We start from the raw sequence: 21,127 nt of genomic DNA, 5'->3' as shown, positions 1-21,127 counted from the left end.
AGAGTCAAGGAGTTCGGAGACCACAATGTTGAGAATTATTGCTTTATGACATCAGCTTCAAAGGATTGAGGATTTATCCCAAGTTAGAAAGTTTTTTTTTTTTGGAATATCAGGCATAAAAAATAATTTATAAGACAATAGACTTACAGGCCATAGAGGTAGAAGCAGGATAAAATCTGTTGATTTCTAGGAGACTTAAATGAATTAATGGATAAGGATGATATACAATTAGCATCTCTTATTTTCATGATTGTAACTACACAAGGATGTGAAAAAGTGTGATTCCTTAAATATTAAAGAAATTCACCTAGGGAAATTGTTAATAGAACTGATCTTCACTGTAAAAATAAATTTTGCTCATTCTTTAGCCAGGACAAACAAGATACCTAGATAGGGTAATCAGAATTTTTCTGTTTGGATTACATTTCTTTCTTAGTCATATTTGTGGCTTAAACACAAGAATTTTATTATACAAAGTAGGAAACTAATTCCATATGGAGTTATTAAATCTAATGACTATCTGTGGGCATTCCATGATCTCTGAGGATGGCACACCTTAAGAAGAATGCCCTCTTAACCATTCCATTTTCTATTGTCTTATCATTATGGGAACCAGGCCTCCATGCCACTTCCTTCAGGCTTCTTGCCATGACCCCTTTCTCACAATCTCCACTCCATTTGATATGAATTCTACCTTACCTCTTATCCCTAGAGCTAATGGTTATTGTTATTATTATCTTTGCCTTTTCTTGCTCCACATTTCCTGCAGTCCTCTCACAATGTTGTCTACTTTCCAGTATCCTATCATGTATTGTCTTCTCCCATTTAAATGTAAGCTTTTTTGAGATCAGGAACTATCTTATGGGCTTATATTTTATCTTCAGAGCTTATACAGTGTCTGGTACATAGTAAGTACTTAATAAATTCTTTATCTATTTATTTATCCGACAGCTTGTATTTGAAGAGTTCCCCTCCCTCTCCAGCCAGAGGGAATACACTATTTCCTGAAGCAAATCATGTTGGATCAGCTCTAATTGCTGGGAAATTTTTCTTACATCAAGCTGAAATCTGCCCTTGTTAGGTATACTTTATTCCTTTCAATTACTCTGTCAACAAGCGTTTATTAAGTTCTTACTCTGTAACATGGGCCATTCCTAGGCAAGAGGCCACCATTCATTCCTCTGTTTTAAACTGTGGTTTGGAATTCAAAATTAGCTTCTTAGAAATCATCTTCCTTTCTACATCTTCACGTTCCAATTTCACATCTTGAAGTCTGTCTTTAAACAGGAATAGTGTTAAAAACCCTCATGAAGTCCTGCTCAGATGACTTATCATGGCATGTGGAGGTGACCTTAAGTTGTCAGAGGAGGGTAAACTGACAGATTCTGCCAGGATGGGAAGTTAATAAGTACAATCTTAGCAAATTGGATTGTTTCTTCTTTTTGAGTTGCATCTTTCTAAGTTTGGAGAGGTTCAACCCAGTAGTCTGGCCACTTAATGATTAATTCTCTGGCCATTGCAGAGTCATGATTTTAAGATAAATACAAAAGGGTACTTAGTCCTGTGTAGACCCCCAGACTTTATTTTTTATCATCCTCTGTGCCCAAATGGGATATAGAGAACACCAGCACATCTGTTTTCCATCTTTATAACATTTTGTGAGAATACCTTATGCACACATTATAGCTAACCTTGATCAGAAAGTGATAGATTCTTCAGTAGACTATATCTTTATCCTCACATCATTCACTGACAGGTGTAAAGTAAGTAAAATCCCAGTGTACTTTAAAAAACCCTGTAATGTAATTCAGTAGAGCAAAATACTGTCTTAAAGGCTTCTCTGTGTATGTGGCAAAATTATACATACTTCTTTGAAAGGTATATCAGGAATAAGAAGCTGCTTCCTCCTCCATGGGTTTATTTCTACCCTCTTATTGAGAAGTACTTTTCTCCTCTTTCTTTTCTGCATATTCTTCTTTCATTCTAACCTAGCTTTTAAAAAAACAAAATGTGTTTTGCAGGCTACTGGGAAATCTTCCTTCCCCTGCACACTGTTGGTAGTAAAATTGTTAAACTCTGTCATTCTAGTTTGTAGCTCTCAATACTCAATTAATAGGTTGCTCCAGGCTCTCACTGGAGATCTCTGATAGGGATTCTGTCACTGGGAGGGTCTATGAGTATAGCTTCTGTGAGGGGTCTGTTACTGGTGGGGGTGAGATGGGGGAGAGGGATGTTATTAAGTAGCTTCACTCAATTGGAGAGGACACCCTACCTTTTCTCATGATATGACGACGCTAGCTTACCTAATTGCCTTTAATCAATATTTAGAAAATTTCAACCCCACTACAAATAGGAGCTTACCACAGCTTCCTACAGACCTCATAGGAGGGCTCAAGCATAATCCAATTTCCAATTATGTCCTTCCTCTCTTGTTTTTCCAGTGATAAGACTACAATTTTCTCCTCCTTTATTGTCACTTTCTGCGACAACAATCACTGCCATAGGTATGTAGACTGTTAACTCTAACATTTTAACATTCTAGAATGATAGTTAGATGGGACTTTAGGCTTCTTCCAGTACTGAATCCCAGACTTTCCCAAAAAGTTAAGTGACCTTTTTCAGAACCACACAGCTGCTAACTTCTACAGAGTTAGAAGGAGAATACAATTCAATTATAACACGCATATATTATAACATATATACATGATATTATAATACCTGCAAGTTAATGATCTTTCCAACGTAGCACAAATTTCTTTGCTGTGCCCCTCTACTCCACCATTCCCCACCTCCAACAACCGTTACCAGTTAAATGTTATTATTTCCAGCATTTCTATTGTCTGAATGTCCCCTTCTGAAGAAAATATGCTTTGTCAGCTTAAAACAACAATAATTCCTTGCCAAGAAGAAACAAAAAACAAAAAACCCAAACCCTTATATTGGCTCTCAAGACATTTTTATTAGACTTGGAAGGGGAAAAATTCTCTAAAATTACCAAGGAGATTTTTCTTTCTCTGAGTATTAGATTCAAGATGGCCATTATCCATGTTATGTGAACCCTAATGGGTCAGCCTGGTAATTTGGTAGGAGCCTTTGACTAGGAATTGAGCATGAATTATTTCCTGATTTAATTTGATTTTTTAAATTAGTAAGCTCTTACTGTATGCAAGACATAACACCAGATGCTGACAAAAGAAAGATAGTTAATGACATAAACTCTACTCCTAAGGAGCTTAGTCTAACCATAGGAAAAAACAGATAGACAACTCTTGCAAAGGAGAGTGTTAAGTATAAAGAAGATATTCTGGCAAAGTGCTGTCAACACTTTTCAGAGGGAGATTATTTTAGATGGGATGATCTTGTTGAAGCTGCCAATATTTATAATAGAAAGATAAAGAGGTGATAAGGCATTAGTGGGAACAGCTAGGTAGTGGAGTGGATCTTGTTGAGTTCAAACCTGATCTCCAATACTTCTTAGCTTTGCAACTCTGGGCAAGTCCCTTAACCTTGTTTGCCTCAATTTTCTCATCTGTAAAATGATCTGGAGAAGGAAATGGCAAATCACTCCAGTATCATTGCCAAGAAAATCCCAAGTGGGTTAACAAAGTCAAACATGACTGAAAAATGACTGAACAACAACAAAACATTTACATTGCTTTTTAAGATTTGCACTTTTATTTACTTTTATTTTCACCTTTCTCATCTCTTCATAACAACTACATGAGGCTACAGGGCTATTATTCCTATTTAACAGATGCGTAACTAAGATTGAATAAGGTAAAATGACTTAGCAAAATCACGTGAATATCTGAAACAAAATTTGACTTGGGGCTTCCTGATTTCAAATCCACAGGAAAGTAGTTGGTGTATGGTTTCTTTCTATAGATAACAGGTTTTATAAAATGGGGCAAATTCCTTATGGCTACTTAGTAATGTCAAAACATCCTCGTAATGCTGATAGACTTGACATTGGAAAGGGGTCCTGAGTGTGTGAAGTCAGTTCAGTGATCACTAGTGCGAATGGGTGGGAAAGAGGAATAATGTAGCCCTGCTCTGAGTCAGGATGGATTGTATGATGAAGAACAAAGACTAACTCTCAGTGGGAGAGCATGTGGAATGTCTGAGAACATGTTTTCTGTATCCTGTTACCCTCTATTTCAGCAAGACCAAATTTAGGAAATAAGGTGAGAGAGCCTGAGGAAATTCTCCATTACTGAAGGCACATTTCTAATCTCCCTCTAACCAGGGGATCCAAGAAGACCCAGTCTGTGGCATGTGCCAGGTTATGATAACATATTGAAAGAAGGAAGAGATTTTAATACAAAAGTTTTTTAAAGCACCTTCTTTGTGCAAAGTTCTGGACATACACATTCCTTCTTCTCCATGAACTCTCAGTCTGTAAGAATAATAGTTGAATGAACTGAGGGTGGAGGGTGACGGTATATATAGAGAGAAAGACAAGATAGCTTTCTTTAAGTGTCTAAAGGCCTGTTGTATGGAAGACAGATTTGAAATGTTCCACTTGGTCTTTGAAAGGAGAACTAGAAGAAATGGAGAGATGTTCCAAAAAGTAGATATGGGTTTCATAAAGGAGAAAAAACAAACTTCTCGACAATTAGAGATACTTAAAATCGAATGGACCACTTTAACAAATAATGGGTCTGTCATAATGGAGGTTTTTTTTTGGAGGAGGAGGGACAGGATGGTGGAGGAAGATTAGGTCTCCCTAACTCAGTCCAGGCTGGGAGTACACTGGATATACATGGGCCTGATCCCACTTCTGATTAGCTCAGCAGCTTTGACCAGTTCCATTTCTGACCTTGAGTATTTCTACTCTCTTTAGGCAGCTTAGTGACCCATAGCCACTCGAGGCTCCATACTGGTCATGGATTTAGTGTGGACATCAACTGATTTCAACTCTTTTGAAGCTCAGAACTTCTGAGCTCAAGATCCTTCAGCATCAGCCTCCTCAGGATTGGGGATTACAGGTTGGAGGTCTTAAAGCCAAGAATGGATAATATATTGTAGAGGGGACCCTTGGTCAGGGAGAGATTGAACCTAGAAGGCTTTTGAAGTTATCTTTGAAAACAGTGTGATTCTGTGAACTGGGTTTTTCTTGAAGATGCTATAATAGGATGAAGAACCCTAAAGAGTCAACTATTACTTAATTAAAACAATAGCTTTAGCAAATTTGTAGAATATAAAATAAATCCATTCAAATCATCAGCATCTCTACAATGTGCCGATAAAAATCTGGAAGACAGAGAAATTCCTCTAAAAATTACTATTGAATATAGTAATATAAAGCAATTGGGAATTTTCCTTCCAATATATACACAAAAGCTATATAAATATAACTTATTTATATAACTTTTGTGTATATATTAATACTATTAATGACTGTTTACAGAAATAAAGTCATACTTAAATAATAGGAAAAATGTAAATCCCTCATGGACAGCATGAGCCAATATAATAAAAATGACAATACTACCTAAATTTATTTACTTTTTTATTGTCATAATCTAACTATCAAGGGATTACTTTATGTAACTATCATAATGAAATTCATATGGTATGGGGGAAAGGCCAAAAATCTCAACATACGGGAAGAGGGCTATCTGGGTCAGATCTCTATATTACAAACAGTAATCACTGAAACTTTTATAGTGGTTAAAAAATAGAGATCACTCAGTGGCACAGATTAGGAAGCCAATATACAGAAGCAATGTATCTTGGAGCCTAGCAGGCAACAAACACAAAATATTTAACAAGTGTAATAAAGACTTAAATTGGGTGACAATATGGAAGAAATTAGGTCTAGATAAACATCTTGTACCTCATACAAAGATACACTTCAAACGGATGCCTGATGAAGACATAAAAAGTCACATCATAAATAAATTAGAGAAACATGGATTAGTAGGATCAAATGAGGGCTTTTTGTTTTCTTTTGTTTTTTAGACAGAGGCATATTTGTAGATAGCATGAAAAGGGCCCAGTAATTAGAGATTCATGAAAGATAAAGGGAAGGAGAGGATAGGGGCTTTTTGCTGGAAAAGTTGGGAGGCTATTCCATCAAGGGTACAAGTTAAGGGTTTGGACTTAATCAATGGAAGCATTCATCCCAAGGACCCTCAGTGTTTACCCTTTGCCTAGACAATAAAGTTCAAATCCTTTAATCTGACATTCAAGGCTACTTCCTTCTTTCAATTAATCTTACAGCAGTGGGTAGAATTGGAAGGGAAGAATGGAGCCAGTAAAACTATTCAGGAATTACTGCTGTAGTCTGACTAAAAGGTAATTAGGATTTGAGGTAATGAGAAAAGGGAAAGAAAGAAGGAGCTATGTGTTAAGACATGGGGTGGGGTAGAATTGATACCATTTGACAGCTGATTGTCTTTAAGGAAAAAGTCAATTATAATTTTTTTTTGAGACTGTGTCTCCCTATGTCACCAAGGTTAGAAGTGCAGTAGCAAATTCATAGACTTTATTTCATAGGCAGATATAATTCTGATATCCAAAACAAAAGTAATTAGGAATAGTGGTACCATTATACTTATCAGACCATTAGGAGGAAAAGCAGGATTTGGGGAAAGATGTGTTCAGTTTTAGATATGTTGAATTTGCCAGTAGGGAATAGATGTGGAGAAGCTTAGGGCCAACTGTGGATCTGAGGCTGAATTTCAGGAGAGAGGCAGAATAAAGACATATGTTTGGGAGTAATTATAGAAGGGCTTATTAAAACCAAGGGGAGAAATGAGGTTAACAGGAAACAAGAATGTAAGAACAAAAGATATTAACAAATTTTTAGACTGAATAGGAAGGTAAATTAAACCCCCAAAAGGCTGATCAACTGAATAAATAAAGAAGGACGATAAGATTAGAAGTTTTCATGAGGATTAATATGAAGAACAATGGGAATGGCCAAATAGGATGGAATGTTATAATAAAAAAGAAAAATGTTTGAGTTTGAGGTCCTAAAAATGAGTTGTTAAAATGAAGTATCAGGGGTCCTCAAACTTTTTAAATAGGGGTCCAGTTCACTGTCCCTCAGACTGTTGGAGGGCCGGACTATAGTAAAAACAAAAACTTTGTTTTGTGGGCCTTTAAATAAAGAAACTTCAAGAGGTGGATAAATGTCCTCAGTTGCTGCATCTGGCCCACGGCCATAGTTTGAGGATCCCTGTAGATCATTGACTCAGAGCATCACAAAATTTCTGAGCTAGAAGAAATCTTAGAAATCATTATTTCAGATCTCATTTTTGCAGATAAAGAACCTGTCGTTAAAAATGGAAAAGTCACTTTTCTGAAGTCACCTAGCTAAATTAATGATAAATATGAAATGTGTTTGAGGTGGGGAAAGAGTAAACATTTACGGAGTGCCTGTTATGGACTAGACACTACTAAATACTTTACAAATCTGATGTGAAGTTCATTGCAGTTGAGCATATCAAGTAACTTTTGAGGCCAGAAGTGGATGGTTCATTATCAAAGATGCTGAAGGCACTGAAGGTGATAGCAAGAGATGAGGTAGATGGGACTGTGAGCTATATGCAGGAAAGTTAATTGAAGATGGGTAGATTGCAGCAATGATGATGGAATATAATTAAGTAGAATGAACTCTTAAAAAGATGAAAAATTGGGGTGTGAGAAAATGGGGCCTGAATTAGGATGAGATCCATGAGTTGAGGTTTTTGTTAAATGCATGGAAAAGATGGATATAAGAAGACTTTTAAAGGAAGAGTCAAATAGAACCAAGGAACTAATTAAATGTAGAACTGAGGAGCAAGGCAGGAGGAGAAGCTGAAGGAAATTCAAAGAAATATGCCTTGAGTGGTTATGGATATGGTAGGAAGAGATCACATAGGGTTTTAGAGATTCTCTGATCAGTGGTTCAGAACCAGTGAGCTCCAGATCCCCAAGGCATTAAGAAATTATTGCAAAAGATATGCAAATCCATAAATTCACAAGTATACCTTCTGCAGGTTGAATTAATGTCTTGCATACATAGACCTAAAAGTTATATACATAACTGTTTCAAAAAGTAAGTGGATGTAATTGTGATTTACAATTACTACTTAAAAGCATTATTAATTTCATCATACTTTTTACCCTTGTTCATTTTTCTAATCAATTATTATTTGGGCATCTACCACTTTTCTTTGACATAAAAAGGGAGGTTTGTACTAGTAAAAAAGACTATGACATAAGTTCAGTCTCTTCATTTGAACAGAAGAGGAAATTGAAGCCTTTGGGATAATAATAGGTATGGAGTGCTTTGAGGTTTGCAAAGCACTGGGTAAATCCTCAAAACCACCCTGGAGGTGGGTGTTATTATTATCCCTATATCACAGATGAAGAAACTGATATGGACAGAAATTAAGTGACACATCCAGGTTAGTAATGATTTGAACTCTAGTCTTTTTGACACTAGGCTTATTATTATCTAGCTGTCCCTGAAGCAGTTATCTCAAGGTCACAGAGTGGTAAATGGTAGACCGAAAATTTGAATCTAGGTTTTCAAATATCAGATCAAATACATTTTTTCCATTATACTATTAATGCTGTATAATTAAAATAATCCTTTCTCTCTTTCCTTCTTCCCCTTTCTTTTGCTCTTTCTTTTGTTTCCTCTTTCTTTCACAAAGATAGAGATGTTTATTAAAGAATTTATATTGTCATGGAGCCTCTGGCTCCATAATAGTTTCACAGTAGCCCTAAAGGTGCACCCTGTTATTCATCATCTATGGTCCTGAATTTCTGCTTCCACAATTAATTACTCAATTTTCAACCAAAGGCTGCTGAAAATTACAGGTGAAAATGCTTAGCTCTACTAGGCCAAAATCCTTTCGTAGCTCTGGTTCACACAGTCCATTGAGCATGAAGAAGCTCAACAAATATTATTTAATATTTATGCAAAAGAGTGGCTCCATTTTTTGGCCACAAATACCCTCAAATGAAATTTTCTATCTTGGGAGTTTTAGCTAACCACAAGTTTAACTTGTAGGAGCCAGAAGTATGATGTGGCTGCTAAAAAAGCTAATGAAATCTCAAGCTGCCTAAATAGAAGCAGTGTTTATGTCAAAGGAAGGTAGAACCAGCCAGACCTTATTCAGGATTCTATGGGATTTAGAACTGAAAGGCTCTTTAAAGATCATCTAGTTAAACACCTTCATTTAACAGCTGAGGAAACCAAGTCACCTAGCTTAAAGAAACTTGCCCTACATTGCCCATGTGACCAAGGTAGGATTTAAATACTGGTTTTTTGACTTTGGATCTAAGGTTCTTTCTACAGTCACACTGCTGATTTTTTTTGGTCTGATTCTGGGAAATGTATTTATGGAGAGTCACTGCCCAATTGCAGAATGTTCAGTATGGTAAAAACAATCAGAAACCAGGTCCTCTAAGAAAGACTGCAGGATATATATCTTATATCATGGAGAAGCATAAGAACAATCTTCAAATAGTTTTCAGACTGTCTTAAGGAAGAAGAAATAGATTTGTCTGTGTAACTCCAGAGGTCAGACCTAGGAATATGGGCTGAAATCATTACAGATTTCAACCTAAAACACACAAAACTTTCTAAGAATTAGTGTTGATTAAAACTAGAGCAAGTTCTGGAGAGGAGTGAGTTCTCCATCCCTAGAGGAATGGCTATATAATCATCCATTTTTAAGGATGTTGTAGAGGAGATTGCTACATTGGAGAGAAATTTGGACTAGAGCCTCTCTAGGATCTTTTCCAATTCTAATATTTTCTGATTCTAGTGACCATTTTAGAAAACTGTTAGGTTGCCTCCTCCCATATGAAAAGTCCCCTAGGAAAACCTTTAGCTGCCACCTTCTTTATCTCTGATTTTTGGCTCCACAGATTTAAGGTTATTTCATTGATGGGACTACTGAAGAATTCCTCACTGAACTTGATAATAAATGCACTGAAAAGGACTATAAGAGAGCCAAGAAAGGAGTGTCAGATTGGGAGTCAGGGGATCTGGACCTAAATCTCAATTCTTCTACTTCCCATCCATGTGAATCTGGGTCTCAAGTTTTTCCCTCTATAAAATGAGAGTTTGGATTTGGGGATGAGACTTCTGAAGGCCATTTCAACTTTAGATCTTTGGTGATCAATTATCCTTATTATTCAGTCATTTCAGACTCTTCTTGACCCCATTTGGGGTTTTCTTGGCAAAGATACTGGAGTGCTTAACCATTTCCTTTTCTAGCTCATTTTACAGATGAGGAAACTGAGGTAACGCCCAGGATCACACAGCTGACTTGTAACTGAGGTTGGATTTGAACTCATGATGATGACTCTTTCTGATTCCAAGCACTACTTTTTGTTTCCCCAGTGGTAAGAGGTTCCACTAATGTTTAACCCTGATGTCTTTTGTCCCATGGAGTTGAATCTTAGTCTTTGAAGGCTATCAACATAATGCAAATTCTTATAGATACTTTTAAGCTGAAAAAACTTTGTTACAGACCCAGGAACAGCCTAGCTAAGTGGGCTGAGAGGTGTATCCCTCAAATCATCAGAGTGGTTTTGGGTAAGCCACAGACCATAATTAGACTATTAACTAAATAGCACTGTGATGCATCTGTAGAAGGGGCACCATTGACAGTGAAATCATGGCTCTCTGAAGCATTGAAATAGCAGAGAAAAAGAATCAGCCATTAGAAAAACATAATCTGGGGCAAGCAAAACATTTTTTACCTTTTAACTAATAAGATTTGGGGCCAAAATGACTAGGTAGCATAAGTGAGGCAGGGGAACAGAATTTCAAGTCATGGAGTGAGACCATAAGGCAGAAAGTCTTCTTATAAAAGTATCTACAGCAATGGTATCAAACTCAGAAACCATTCCCTGCTTTGAATTTAACACTTTTGGCCTAAAGGACACAAATCAGAAACCAGCTCAAAAAATATCACATTTTCTAGACCACTTATTTTATTGATTTACAGAATGAAGGACAGTTAGCTTGATATTACATGGGCTTCCTTGACCCAACTATGATCTGACATGCAGCTACAACCCCCACATGAATGAGCCATTTCTCTCCTTACTAGGATTTAAAAATATGTTTCCACAGACTGAACCAAATGTCTTAATGGATTTTTAAGCTATAACAGCTTAAAAGCTACTATGTATAGCTCCTATAGCTTAAATTCCACTAATATGTTTAGAACAATCTATTGAGAAACCAGTACATATAGACAGCTATTAATATCTCATTTTTATATTCTTTTCATTGCCAAATATATTCCTCCTACCAGCCTCAATTTTTTTGAGATATTTTGAAGGAAAATAAAGAGGACCCAGCCTGTTGGTTTCAGATTGCCATTCTAGAAGGTTTGGTTCTTGTGTAAAGCTGGCTGGCACCTTCTGTAAAACAGCCTAGAGGGCTGAAACTGAGATTCTACTTGCCTGAAGTCTTGGTTAACTAGAACCTCTCTACTTTTTCACACAGTGTGTAATTAGCCTGTGGAATTTGTTGCCCCAAGGAACACAGAATGCCACATACTGTGTATGGATTTTTCAGCAAAGAGAAATCAACTAGATAGTTGTATAACCAATGATAATATTTATAGTTATGCAGCTGAGATAAGGATAATCAAATCTCATGCTGCAGGGGAGAAGCCAACCACTCCCTTCAAAGGTAAAAGGAATTTTTTCTGTAAGTTCCAGGAATGTTTAATTGGATGGGTTCAAGATATCGTTCCCTTCCCCCCCATTCCCCACACCAGTCCCATCTTCTGTCGGAAATTGTTCTCCGAGCCCCATGTTGGACTACTGGGGTCCACTGGATCTGGGATAAATCCTAAGTATGTTTCCACAGTCCCAAGTTCTATCTTCTTGCAAGGGAACTCTTATTTTGTCCAGCATGAGCTGTGAGACGAAACCTACAATAGTGCATTTCATGGAGATTTTGTCTGGTATCTGCCCTAAACTCATAATCATATTGGAAATTTAGACTCTTAGGTCCCGCCTGTTCTGCACTTCATGTTGCAACCTAGTCAGTTAGAAAGCAGTGAAGGAAAGACATCAAAAGGGAGGCCTGAGGATTTGGAACTATTCTCTATTGCACTTAAATTTCTAGGGCATCCTCCAACCGCTCTATGGAGCCTTATTCTGTTGCATCAGGAGGGGAGAAGCTGTCTCTTGTCCTTTGACCATTTCTGCATCCCTTATCATTGGCTGACTGAGCTGTCAATCAGCATCAAGCTAGACACATCATATAACAACCTGTTAAAACCACTGTTGGCTAACTCAGTAGTGATTGACAACTTAGTCAACCAATTGATGGAAAGTAGGGGAGGACATGTGCCCTTCCTTCCCTCCTTTCCTCCCTTGTTTCCTTCCTTCATTTATTCCCTCCCTCCCTCCTTCCTTCCTTCCCTCCCTGCTTTATTCCTTCTTTTCTCTCTTTCTCTCCCTTCTTCTCTTTCTTTCTTTCTTTTTATTCTTTCTGTCCCTTCCTTCTTTCCTTCCTTCCTTCCTTCCTTCCTTCCTTCCTTCCTTCCTTCCTTCCTTCCTTCCTTCCTTCCTTCCTTCCTTCCTTCCTCTTTAAAAGCTTCTTAATAACTATAGAACATTACTTTAAATGAGAAAAACCAGCCAAAATTCTGTCCTTCTTTTGCTTGTAAATGATTTTGTAGATTTTTTTGAAGGGAAAAATCTCTTGATGCCTTATATATTAGAATAGAGTTATAGGAAAGAAACAGCTTAATTGAAAAATAAGAAGCTTGTTGGATTCATTCTCTTTCATAGAGGGCAACAAGCCTCAGTTAATGTAAGAGAGACAGTGGCAGAATGGAGAAAGAGTAGTCCTAGACACTATCAAACCTGAATTTAAGTCTTAAATTCTGATGTAAATTGCCCATGTGATTCCCTAGGTCACTTAACTTCTCCAGCCTTCTAATTCTGAGACTAAAAATGGCAGAGAAGATGCTGATTTGCATTGTTGAAGGGTATTTCCTTACTTGGGATTTCCCCAAGTCAGCAGTTCTTAAAATGGAGACTTTCAGGGAACTTATAAGGGCAAAATTATTTTTATAATAATATTTGAATGTTTTAATTGCTAATATGGTAAATATTGATAGATATATACCCCACATAAACACAAACACTTTATGGCTTCTCAATAGTTGTTGAAAATGTAAAGGGATCCTGAGAACAAAAACTGCTGTTTTATATCACTGAAGTCATAGGTCCAGGCCCCATCTCCTTGTTTATGCAAGCAATCAACCTTTTTAGTACCAAATTATTTTTTTTATGTAGTTACTATTAGTGTTAACTAGAGATGGAAAGATGTTTACTTTTATTGGTGTCATTTGAGGTACATTAGAAAGATTGGCTGCCTAAATATATCTTTCCTATCTGAGTGCCTGAATTTATACTATGTGATTTCACAAAGGAAGATTAGAGGGTACTGAAAGCAATTTTTTTCTTGTCTCACAATTTTACTAAGGGATGTAAGTATTGAACAAGGCTACTTATCCCAATGCCAACTGTGTGCTACCTACCTTATCTTTAATTTCTACTATGGGAATATAAAGGATATCTTTTATGCAGATTTTGAGTGTCAAACATCCTGACAGTGATCCAAAACAAATGTATTTTTAGGAATCTGAAGTGATGATGGTGAGTGTTAAGAAGAATAAATCCAAATGGGAAAACTAGCTCTCATTTGCTGCAGAGATTCTAAAAGTCAATAGGGGGGCCATGTGTCATATGTCATGAAGATTTAATTATTTTACTGTTAACTTCTTCAGATAGCCAACATGTGTAATCTCTTTGGCCTGAAAAAACCTAGTCTGGATGGAGCCAATGATCAGATGAGTCACATATTGCCAGATTTATTCTATATTGAAATAGAATCAATCTTAAGGAAATGAAGTACTTGGCTATTTTACTCTTTTACTCCAATTCTTTCTTTTATTTTCTCAAATTCTAATATACCCTCCATACACTCCAGATGTTCAGTATATATGGGGATTTGAATTTCAAGAAAATGGATACAGAATTGCTTAGAGAGCTACAATATTCCACTTGGAAAGGCATTTCAAGGTAGGATTGGGAGAATTAAAGTTAAGGTACATTTTCACTAATTCCCTAAAATGAAATGTCAGCAGTGGGTATGGGTTTGGTGTGTACTTAGGATCTGTCCTACTCAAAAGTAGAGAGTGTTGGACTCAGAATACTCATTCTCAATAGATTTTCATTGGGGTATCACAGTCTGGGTTCTTAAACTAGCACCCATGGTGTGCACAGAAAAGATTAACAGTTATTAAACAATTTGAGTTATACCAATAAAATGGAAAGTGCTTTTTTTTCCCCAGTAGCATTTGTTTAGCAGACAGGAAATAATGTGTTAAGTAGTCCAATTCTTTTTATGGGTTAAGAGCTCAGAGCTCAGAGCTATTGGTCAATAGGAGAATCAGCACACCTAAGGCCCAATCATATCCTAGAATGGTCTGAATCTGATGATGCTTCATTTCAGAAAGACAGGTTACCTCTTTATGAAATCACCTACCTTAGGCCACAGAAGGTTCTTGGGTTCCTATGCTCCACCCAACCAGAAACAGTCAAATGAATATGTAGCTTTGAATTACTTCTTTGGCACAATCACAAAAGCCTGAAGCATCTTTGGCAAGTTGGATGTTGCCTTTGAAACTGTCTCTCACACAGGTGAGTTCTTGAAACTGAATAACTACTTAGGATCTCTTTGTGCTGGACAAACATTTTTAAAGACCAAGATTAATTGACTTTCTCTTTATCATGTAAATGAAGCATAAATCTAGTACTGGCTTAGTCATGGTACCCCAAAACAATCCCCAAATTGCATGGTATATCAGGGTTTTCATAAGACAGGTAAATAAAAGAGCAAAATCAACTTTGTCTTTGTTTTTACTTGCATTTGAGAAGTAAATTGAGTATATGTAACACAGGAGAAGAAAGGAAAAAGGAAAGGCCTAAATCAGCTACCCATTGGTTAGCCAAGTTCCTAAATCTTGAAATTCAAAATTATCTCATGGGCTGGGTTTTATAAAATCTTACAAGCATGGAACAAGAATGTCACAATCCTTCTGTTAACTACATCAAATCTATGTACTTCCTTATCTATTGGTGAGCAGGTGTGCAGCCATCTCCAAGGATACTGAAAAAACAAAGGAAGGAAGACAAGGAGTGGGGAAGAGGATCATAAAAACTTGGCTTAAATCATACAAATAATGACTGTTGGAATTGGAAGGAAAAAGTGAATCATAAGGCCCTTATTCAGGTGGTAGAGTTAAAAGTGAAGCTCCTGGGGAGAAGTAAGCCCAGAGAGTTCTACTCCCTACTCTTATTCCATTTTTAAGTGCTCCCCCAACTACTTTTCGATTCTTGAACTCAGCAGGTACCCTAAATAGTAGGCAGCAACAACTTGGCTTCAATTCTGTTTTCCTTTGTTTTTTAAATTTTAGGTTTCTACGTTAGAAGTTTCCAGTCACAAAAGCCTTCCAAAAAGAGTTGCCAAAAGCCATCTTTTAGGGTCTTATCCTTCCAATCAGTACCTCCCATTCCCTCCAGGAAGCTTTCTTTCAAATCACCGATGCCAAGTTTACAGTTGTCATTTGGGATGTCCAAGGAATCGAAGATACATTTTGTGTGACCACATTACACAGAAGAAAGTCTCTGGCTGACCTCTTCCAACTAGTGATTAGTGAATATTGCAATAGGGTCTTAGCTGCCAGGAGCAAAAGATTTTGGCTTTTGTCCAAAACCTCTGAGCAGCAATAGTCCCACCTTGTAAAAGAGGAAAGCAAGCAAAAAGGAATAAATGACCCTAATGAGTCTCTAGTCAAGAAAAGAGAGATGATTCTGTCAGGTGACACTGAAAGGCTGTCAGAGAGGCAGGAAGCAGGAACAGTGGTGAGGAACTCATTGTTCCAATGAAACCTACTAAAAAATATATTTTTCTGTTTTGGACAAGTTGTATAACAACTTGCGTCCCAGAAAAATTGCAGTGCAAGAGTTACAAATGTGGAAGTATCCTTGTGCAATAGCCTATATCAAGCTATTCTTAAGTCAGTTTTGCAAACAATTATCAAAAATGCCAGACATAAATACCTCTTCTCTCCCCGCTCCTTTCTTGCTGTCATTATGTCTCTCTGCCTTTGTCTGTCTCTCTGTTTCTCTGTCTCTCAGTCTCTCTTTCTCCTCTGTCTCTCCTCTCCTCTCTCTCTCTCTCTCTCTCTCTCTCTCTCTCTCTCTCTCTCTCTCTCTCTCTCTCTCTCTCTCTCTCTCTCTCTCTCTCTCTCTCTCTCTCCTCCCTCCCCCCTCTCTCTGTCTCTCTTTCCCTCTTTGTGTCTCTGTTTTAGTGGGAATGTGAGACTTTCTCTGACTGGTATTACATGCATATGCAGTGAAGCTGATACTGGGTGAGTGGAGACAAGTAATACTAATAACGGCTTACATTTATAGGGTGCTCTAAGCTTTACAAAGCACTCATAAATCTCTAAAGTGGATAGTGACAGACATCATGATAGAGTGAGTCGCACTGACTTTGAAATTCAAAGGAGCTGTGGTCAGGTTCCCCGCTCTGCTATTAGCTAGGTGCTGGACCACATCCGCTTCCTTTTTCTGGCCGTCCCTCAGCTTCTTCATCTGTAAAATGTGGGAATGACTTGAAATCTCCACGGTTCTTTCCTGGTCTAAAATCCTACTACTCTGGATTACGTCCCTCCCCGAAAGTGTGGGAGATAACTGTACGGCCAGCCGCTGGAGGGATCTGTCTGCGCGCGGGAGATGCGCGTTAGGGCTGGCTTCCCCAGACTTTTGAACTACTCCAGTTGTAGAAAGTAAGCTTCATGGCTCCCAAGCCTTACGGGATTCTGCCTACACACAGTGGCCATGCCGCAGTGGGGGGAAAGAGAGTGGGTGGGGGTGGAATGCCCAGGAATGAACGTTGCTTTTGAGCCGCTCGGTTCCACGGGTGTGCACCAATCACGAGCGAGCATGCAAATTAAGCTTTCCTCAGCAACCCGGTCAGGAGTTACTGGTGGCCTCTCTCTCAACGACAGTACACACACTCTTTTCTCTCCTCTCTCCCTTTCACTCAAACGAACACAATCTTTTCCTGCTAGTTTTACTCTGGAATTCCAGAATTCAGAAGGTGAAATTCACCTTGACACTTTAAAGGGTTCCAGACGGGAAAAGTCTCCCACCCCCTCCCAGTTGTCCCCTCCGTTGAAAAGGCTTGGGGGTGGGGGATGTGACCGGAGAGGGAAACAAGATCATGCAGGGAGGTCAGAAAAGATACATTGCTGGTGGCAGCAGAGTCTTGTGGGTGTGTCGTGGGCATTACCTCGTGGTGAGGCTTCCACGGAGGCCGCAGTTCAAGTCTTGGCGGTTCTTAGAACAAGCATTCTTGCATCAATAGCTAATAGGCTGTCCAACCAGATGTTATCTGGGTGGGATAAGAGGGTGAGAAAACAGACCTGTTGTACGCGGTAGAGAACGTGTTTTCAGAAGGGTACCTCTTTCATACTGAAGACAGGGCAGATTAATTGGCTATTTAAAATCCGTTTCCCTTTGTGATTGGTCAAACGGGAGAGGCGTGATCACTCATGCATTACTAAAAAAAATAAAAAATTAAAAAGCAAAACACAAACAAAAACAGAAAACCTCCCTACCACCACTTTGAAGGGAATTTTTCATTTTCTAGACTGGAGCATGCACCCAGTCAAAACCGAGGGGGCTTTTCACTTTTACAAATTTATCATAATAAGCGTCCTTCCAGAAACAAAACACAGGAAAAAGCAAAGTAAAGTTGACCTCGGTACCTGTGACGAGGCTGGAGACGATGAGGGGCAAGACCAACATCTGTAACATCCGCATTAAAAGTTCTCCTGGGAAGGAGAAGTACTTAACTTCTCGATAGCTCATTTTGTACGGCCGGAGAGTAAATCCAAGGATTGTACCTGAGGAAAAGGAAAGGGGGAAAACTGAGTCTTTTCTGAATCCGAATCAAGACTATTCGAAAAGCGTAAATGGTTACTCTTTGCCATGTGTCTGACACAAGAAAATTTGTTTAGGAGGCAAATAACTATGCTGCTCTGGGCGCAAGGCGGTATGCAGATCGCTTTTTTGAGGATCATTTTATTCTTTGGAGTTCTGAGGTTTTATTAAATTCAGTCTTTAGTTTAAATTTTATACTGTGGGATAGCATTCTGACATGGTTAAATATCACACATGTTTTGGGGATGATCCAGGTCAAATTATATCATAAAATAGAACTATGGGGCAAGAGCTTTCTGTCACACAGCTAGCGTATATAGCAATATAATATAAATAATATAAAAATAGATTACTTCTTCAATTTAAAAAAGTTGTATTGTCCTCAAATTTTGTAAATCTCATTTGGCACTATTTCAGCAACTTTGTGGAACAAATTTGTTTCTTATAGGAATGGAAGAAAAACAATAACAGAAAAACTGGTTTTCACTGAATTTTTGTTTCTTTTTTTTTTCCTTTTCATTCTTCACAGCTCTAAATATAACAGACAAGATAATTTTAAGAGTCAATCAAGTCATGCGCGTGATACATTTGTGTAGTCCTAAACTAATAAGCTGATTTTATTTTGGTAAATGGTACTAAACAATTTTTTCTATTTTTGTATTTCTCATGTTTCTGATTTCAAGATAAATAGGATTTCTCATGATGGCTTCAAAAATTCCAGAAATTTTATGCTTCTGTTTATTGGACACAGTTGATTCTAATTCAGTCTATCTGTATTGTCCTCCCTCCTCCTTTCCCCCCTTTCTCTAAAGGTAATCTGTGGGCGAAGCAGTTTGGCCACTTGACTGAATGTCATCAAAATACATCCTGCAATATGGTGATTCCAAGAAGCTGACAACTTCTCCAGCTTCAGTAAGGCACTTTGACAATTCCTTAAACTAGGAGTCAGTTATACATGGACTCCTTTATCTATAGAAGCATTGAGTCATTATATTCCCAAAGCATTTTTCAGAGTCAATCATTGTACCATTCTATAATGATGGGTTCATCTTTAATATTCCCAAATTTTGCTTTCTTTACATCTGTATATCTACATCTATGTTTCTATATCTATATCTATTATGTACTGTCTTAGCTATTCACCATAACATTCACCAGGTTAGAGGCATACTGGAGCACAGTCCAAATCACAAAATAAATCAGCCACATGCAAACATTGGGCTTGTAATGAATGTTTAGATCTATTTTGCCTATCTATGGCAGGCTGCATGGGTCATTTTTTTTTTATATGAATGTGTGGGTATGTGTGTATATATACTTCTCTCTCTGTATGTATACATATGCATATATTATATACATATATGCACACACATAATACATATATATGGGTGTATATGTCTGTGTGTGTATATACACACACACACACACACACATATATATATATACACACACACACACATATATATATGTATGTATGTATATATATATGTGTGTGTGTATATATATATATATACACACATACATATAAAATTTTGACCTTAAGCAAGTCACTTAGTTGATCTGCAATTTGCAAACTTTAAAATGCTTTACAAATATCTGGTGTTATTTGTCCTGGCCTATGATCTAACCCATATAAAAAGCTCCTGGTGAGGAACCTTTCCCTGCTAAAGGCAGACCAACAATTATTCTGAAAACTATGATTTTATTATATCTAGGGCACCGAGAGGTTTAGGTGACAGTGAATTGCCCAGGCTCAGAAAGCTAGTGTTTACAATGAGATTTAAACCTTGACCTTTTAGCCTTTGAAGCTGTGTCTCTTTCTAGGATGCCATGCTGTTTTTCTCAGGTATTATAGTTATTATTATTATTATTATATTACAGATATTAGTGATAGTACTTTTTATTACTTATTTTTGAAGAAAATATACTTAAACACTTAGTATTTTGAAAATCAATTATAATTGAAATGTTCATTAAGCACATTCAACAAAATAACCATGTCATTTGGGGCTGGGACCTGTCAGAATACCAGAAAGCCTAAGTGGTAAATAAATAAATAGTGATTTAAGAACTCAGGCAGATCTGCAGATTACCAGTGGTATGTATTCCAAAAGCTTACCTTGTAAATTGCTTGTTTGGAATTCAAGACACATTTTCCCATAGAAACAATGTTCTAAAAGGTGATTAAATTCCCAGGCCAACCCAAAAAAGCCTATTTAACCCATAATATAGTAGAACTATAGTCCCATTAGTACTAGCCTGAGTTCTGGGTCCTGTGAGCAGGAGGGAAGAGGAGGAGGAAGAATTTCGTCCCCCTTTCCAGGATGCAGGGCTGGCCCTAGGCAAAATTTTGAAATAAGTAAAGTTTGTCCTTGACATTTTCCCACTTCCCCCACCTCTTGGTGCCCCTCTTTATCAGGCCTCCAGATCCCCATAACCCTCATGCTCACCCAAGCCCCCCACCACAGCAATTCCCCAAGTCTGCCCTAGCCCCAGTTGCCCATGCTTCAGACTTACCTACATACACTCCTTTCAGCCTCCCCATTCCCCAGTCAAACCCTCTCTTTCCTTGATCTAGATGCAACTGGGCCAATAAAGTAGTCTGACTAAACTATTTATAAATGGACAATTCCTTAAGGTTTTTGGGGAGATGGAGACAGTGTTTGCATTTCTAAAGTAAATATTTGGTAACCCAACTTGATCTCTAATTGGTAGATTATTAGGTGGAAGGTGAAGCCATGTAAAATCATGCTTTCTTGAGGAATAAGGTGAAATGAAAAAAATTAGGTAATATTTTGTGAGAAGCAGAAAATCATTAAGGTAAGCAGACCAGCCATACCTGAAAATCTGTCCCTCATAGAACTAGGAATAATGGGAGCGTGAGGAAGGAGAGGGGAAGAGAAGTGAATAAACATTTATATAATGCCTATTATGTGCCAGACAATTTGTAAGTTTTATTTCATTTGACCTAAACAATAATTCTTCTAAGTAGATGCTGCTAATAACCCCATATTAGTGTTGCAGCAAATGAGTTAAATGACTTGCCCAGATTCACACAGCTAATAAGTAACTAGTGATTGCATTTGAACTCAAGTCTTACTGCTGTACAACCACTGCTCCATCTATC

The 21,127-nt window shown here is 37.7% G+C and overlaps 1 protein-coding gene across 1 annotated transcript in view; it reads right to left on the bottom strand.

Moving 5' to 3' along the window:
- Positions 1-21,127, bottom strand: part of SLC1A3 (solute carrier family 1 member 3) — a 107,665-nt gene that overhangs the window by 68,415 nt on the left and 18,123 nt on the right. The window contains exon 3 of the mRNA XM_051989962.1: positions 17,826-17,963. Within this exon, the coding sequence (XP_051845922.1) occupies positions 17,826-17,963 (138 nt within the window). The remainder of the gene's footprint in view (positions 1-17,825; positions 17,964-21,127) is intronic.

Source organism: Antechinus flavipes, chromosome 1, assembly GCF_016432865.1.
Source record: "Antechinus flavipes isolate AdamAnt ecotype Samford, QLD, Australia chromosome 1, AdamAnt_v2, whole genome shotgun sequence".
Taxonomy (NCBI): domain Eukaryota; kingdom Metazoa; phylum Chordata; class Mammalia; order Dasyuromorphia; family Dasyuridae; genus Antechinus; species Antechinus flavipes.
The sequence above is the reverse complement of the archived record's forward strand: the minus strand, read 5'-3'. Positions and strand labels throughout refer to the sequence as shown.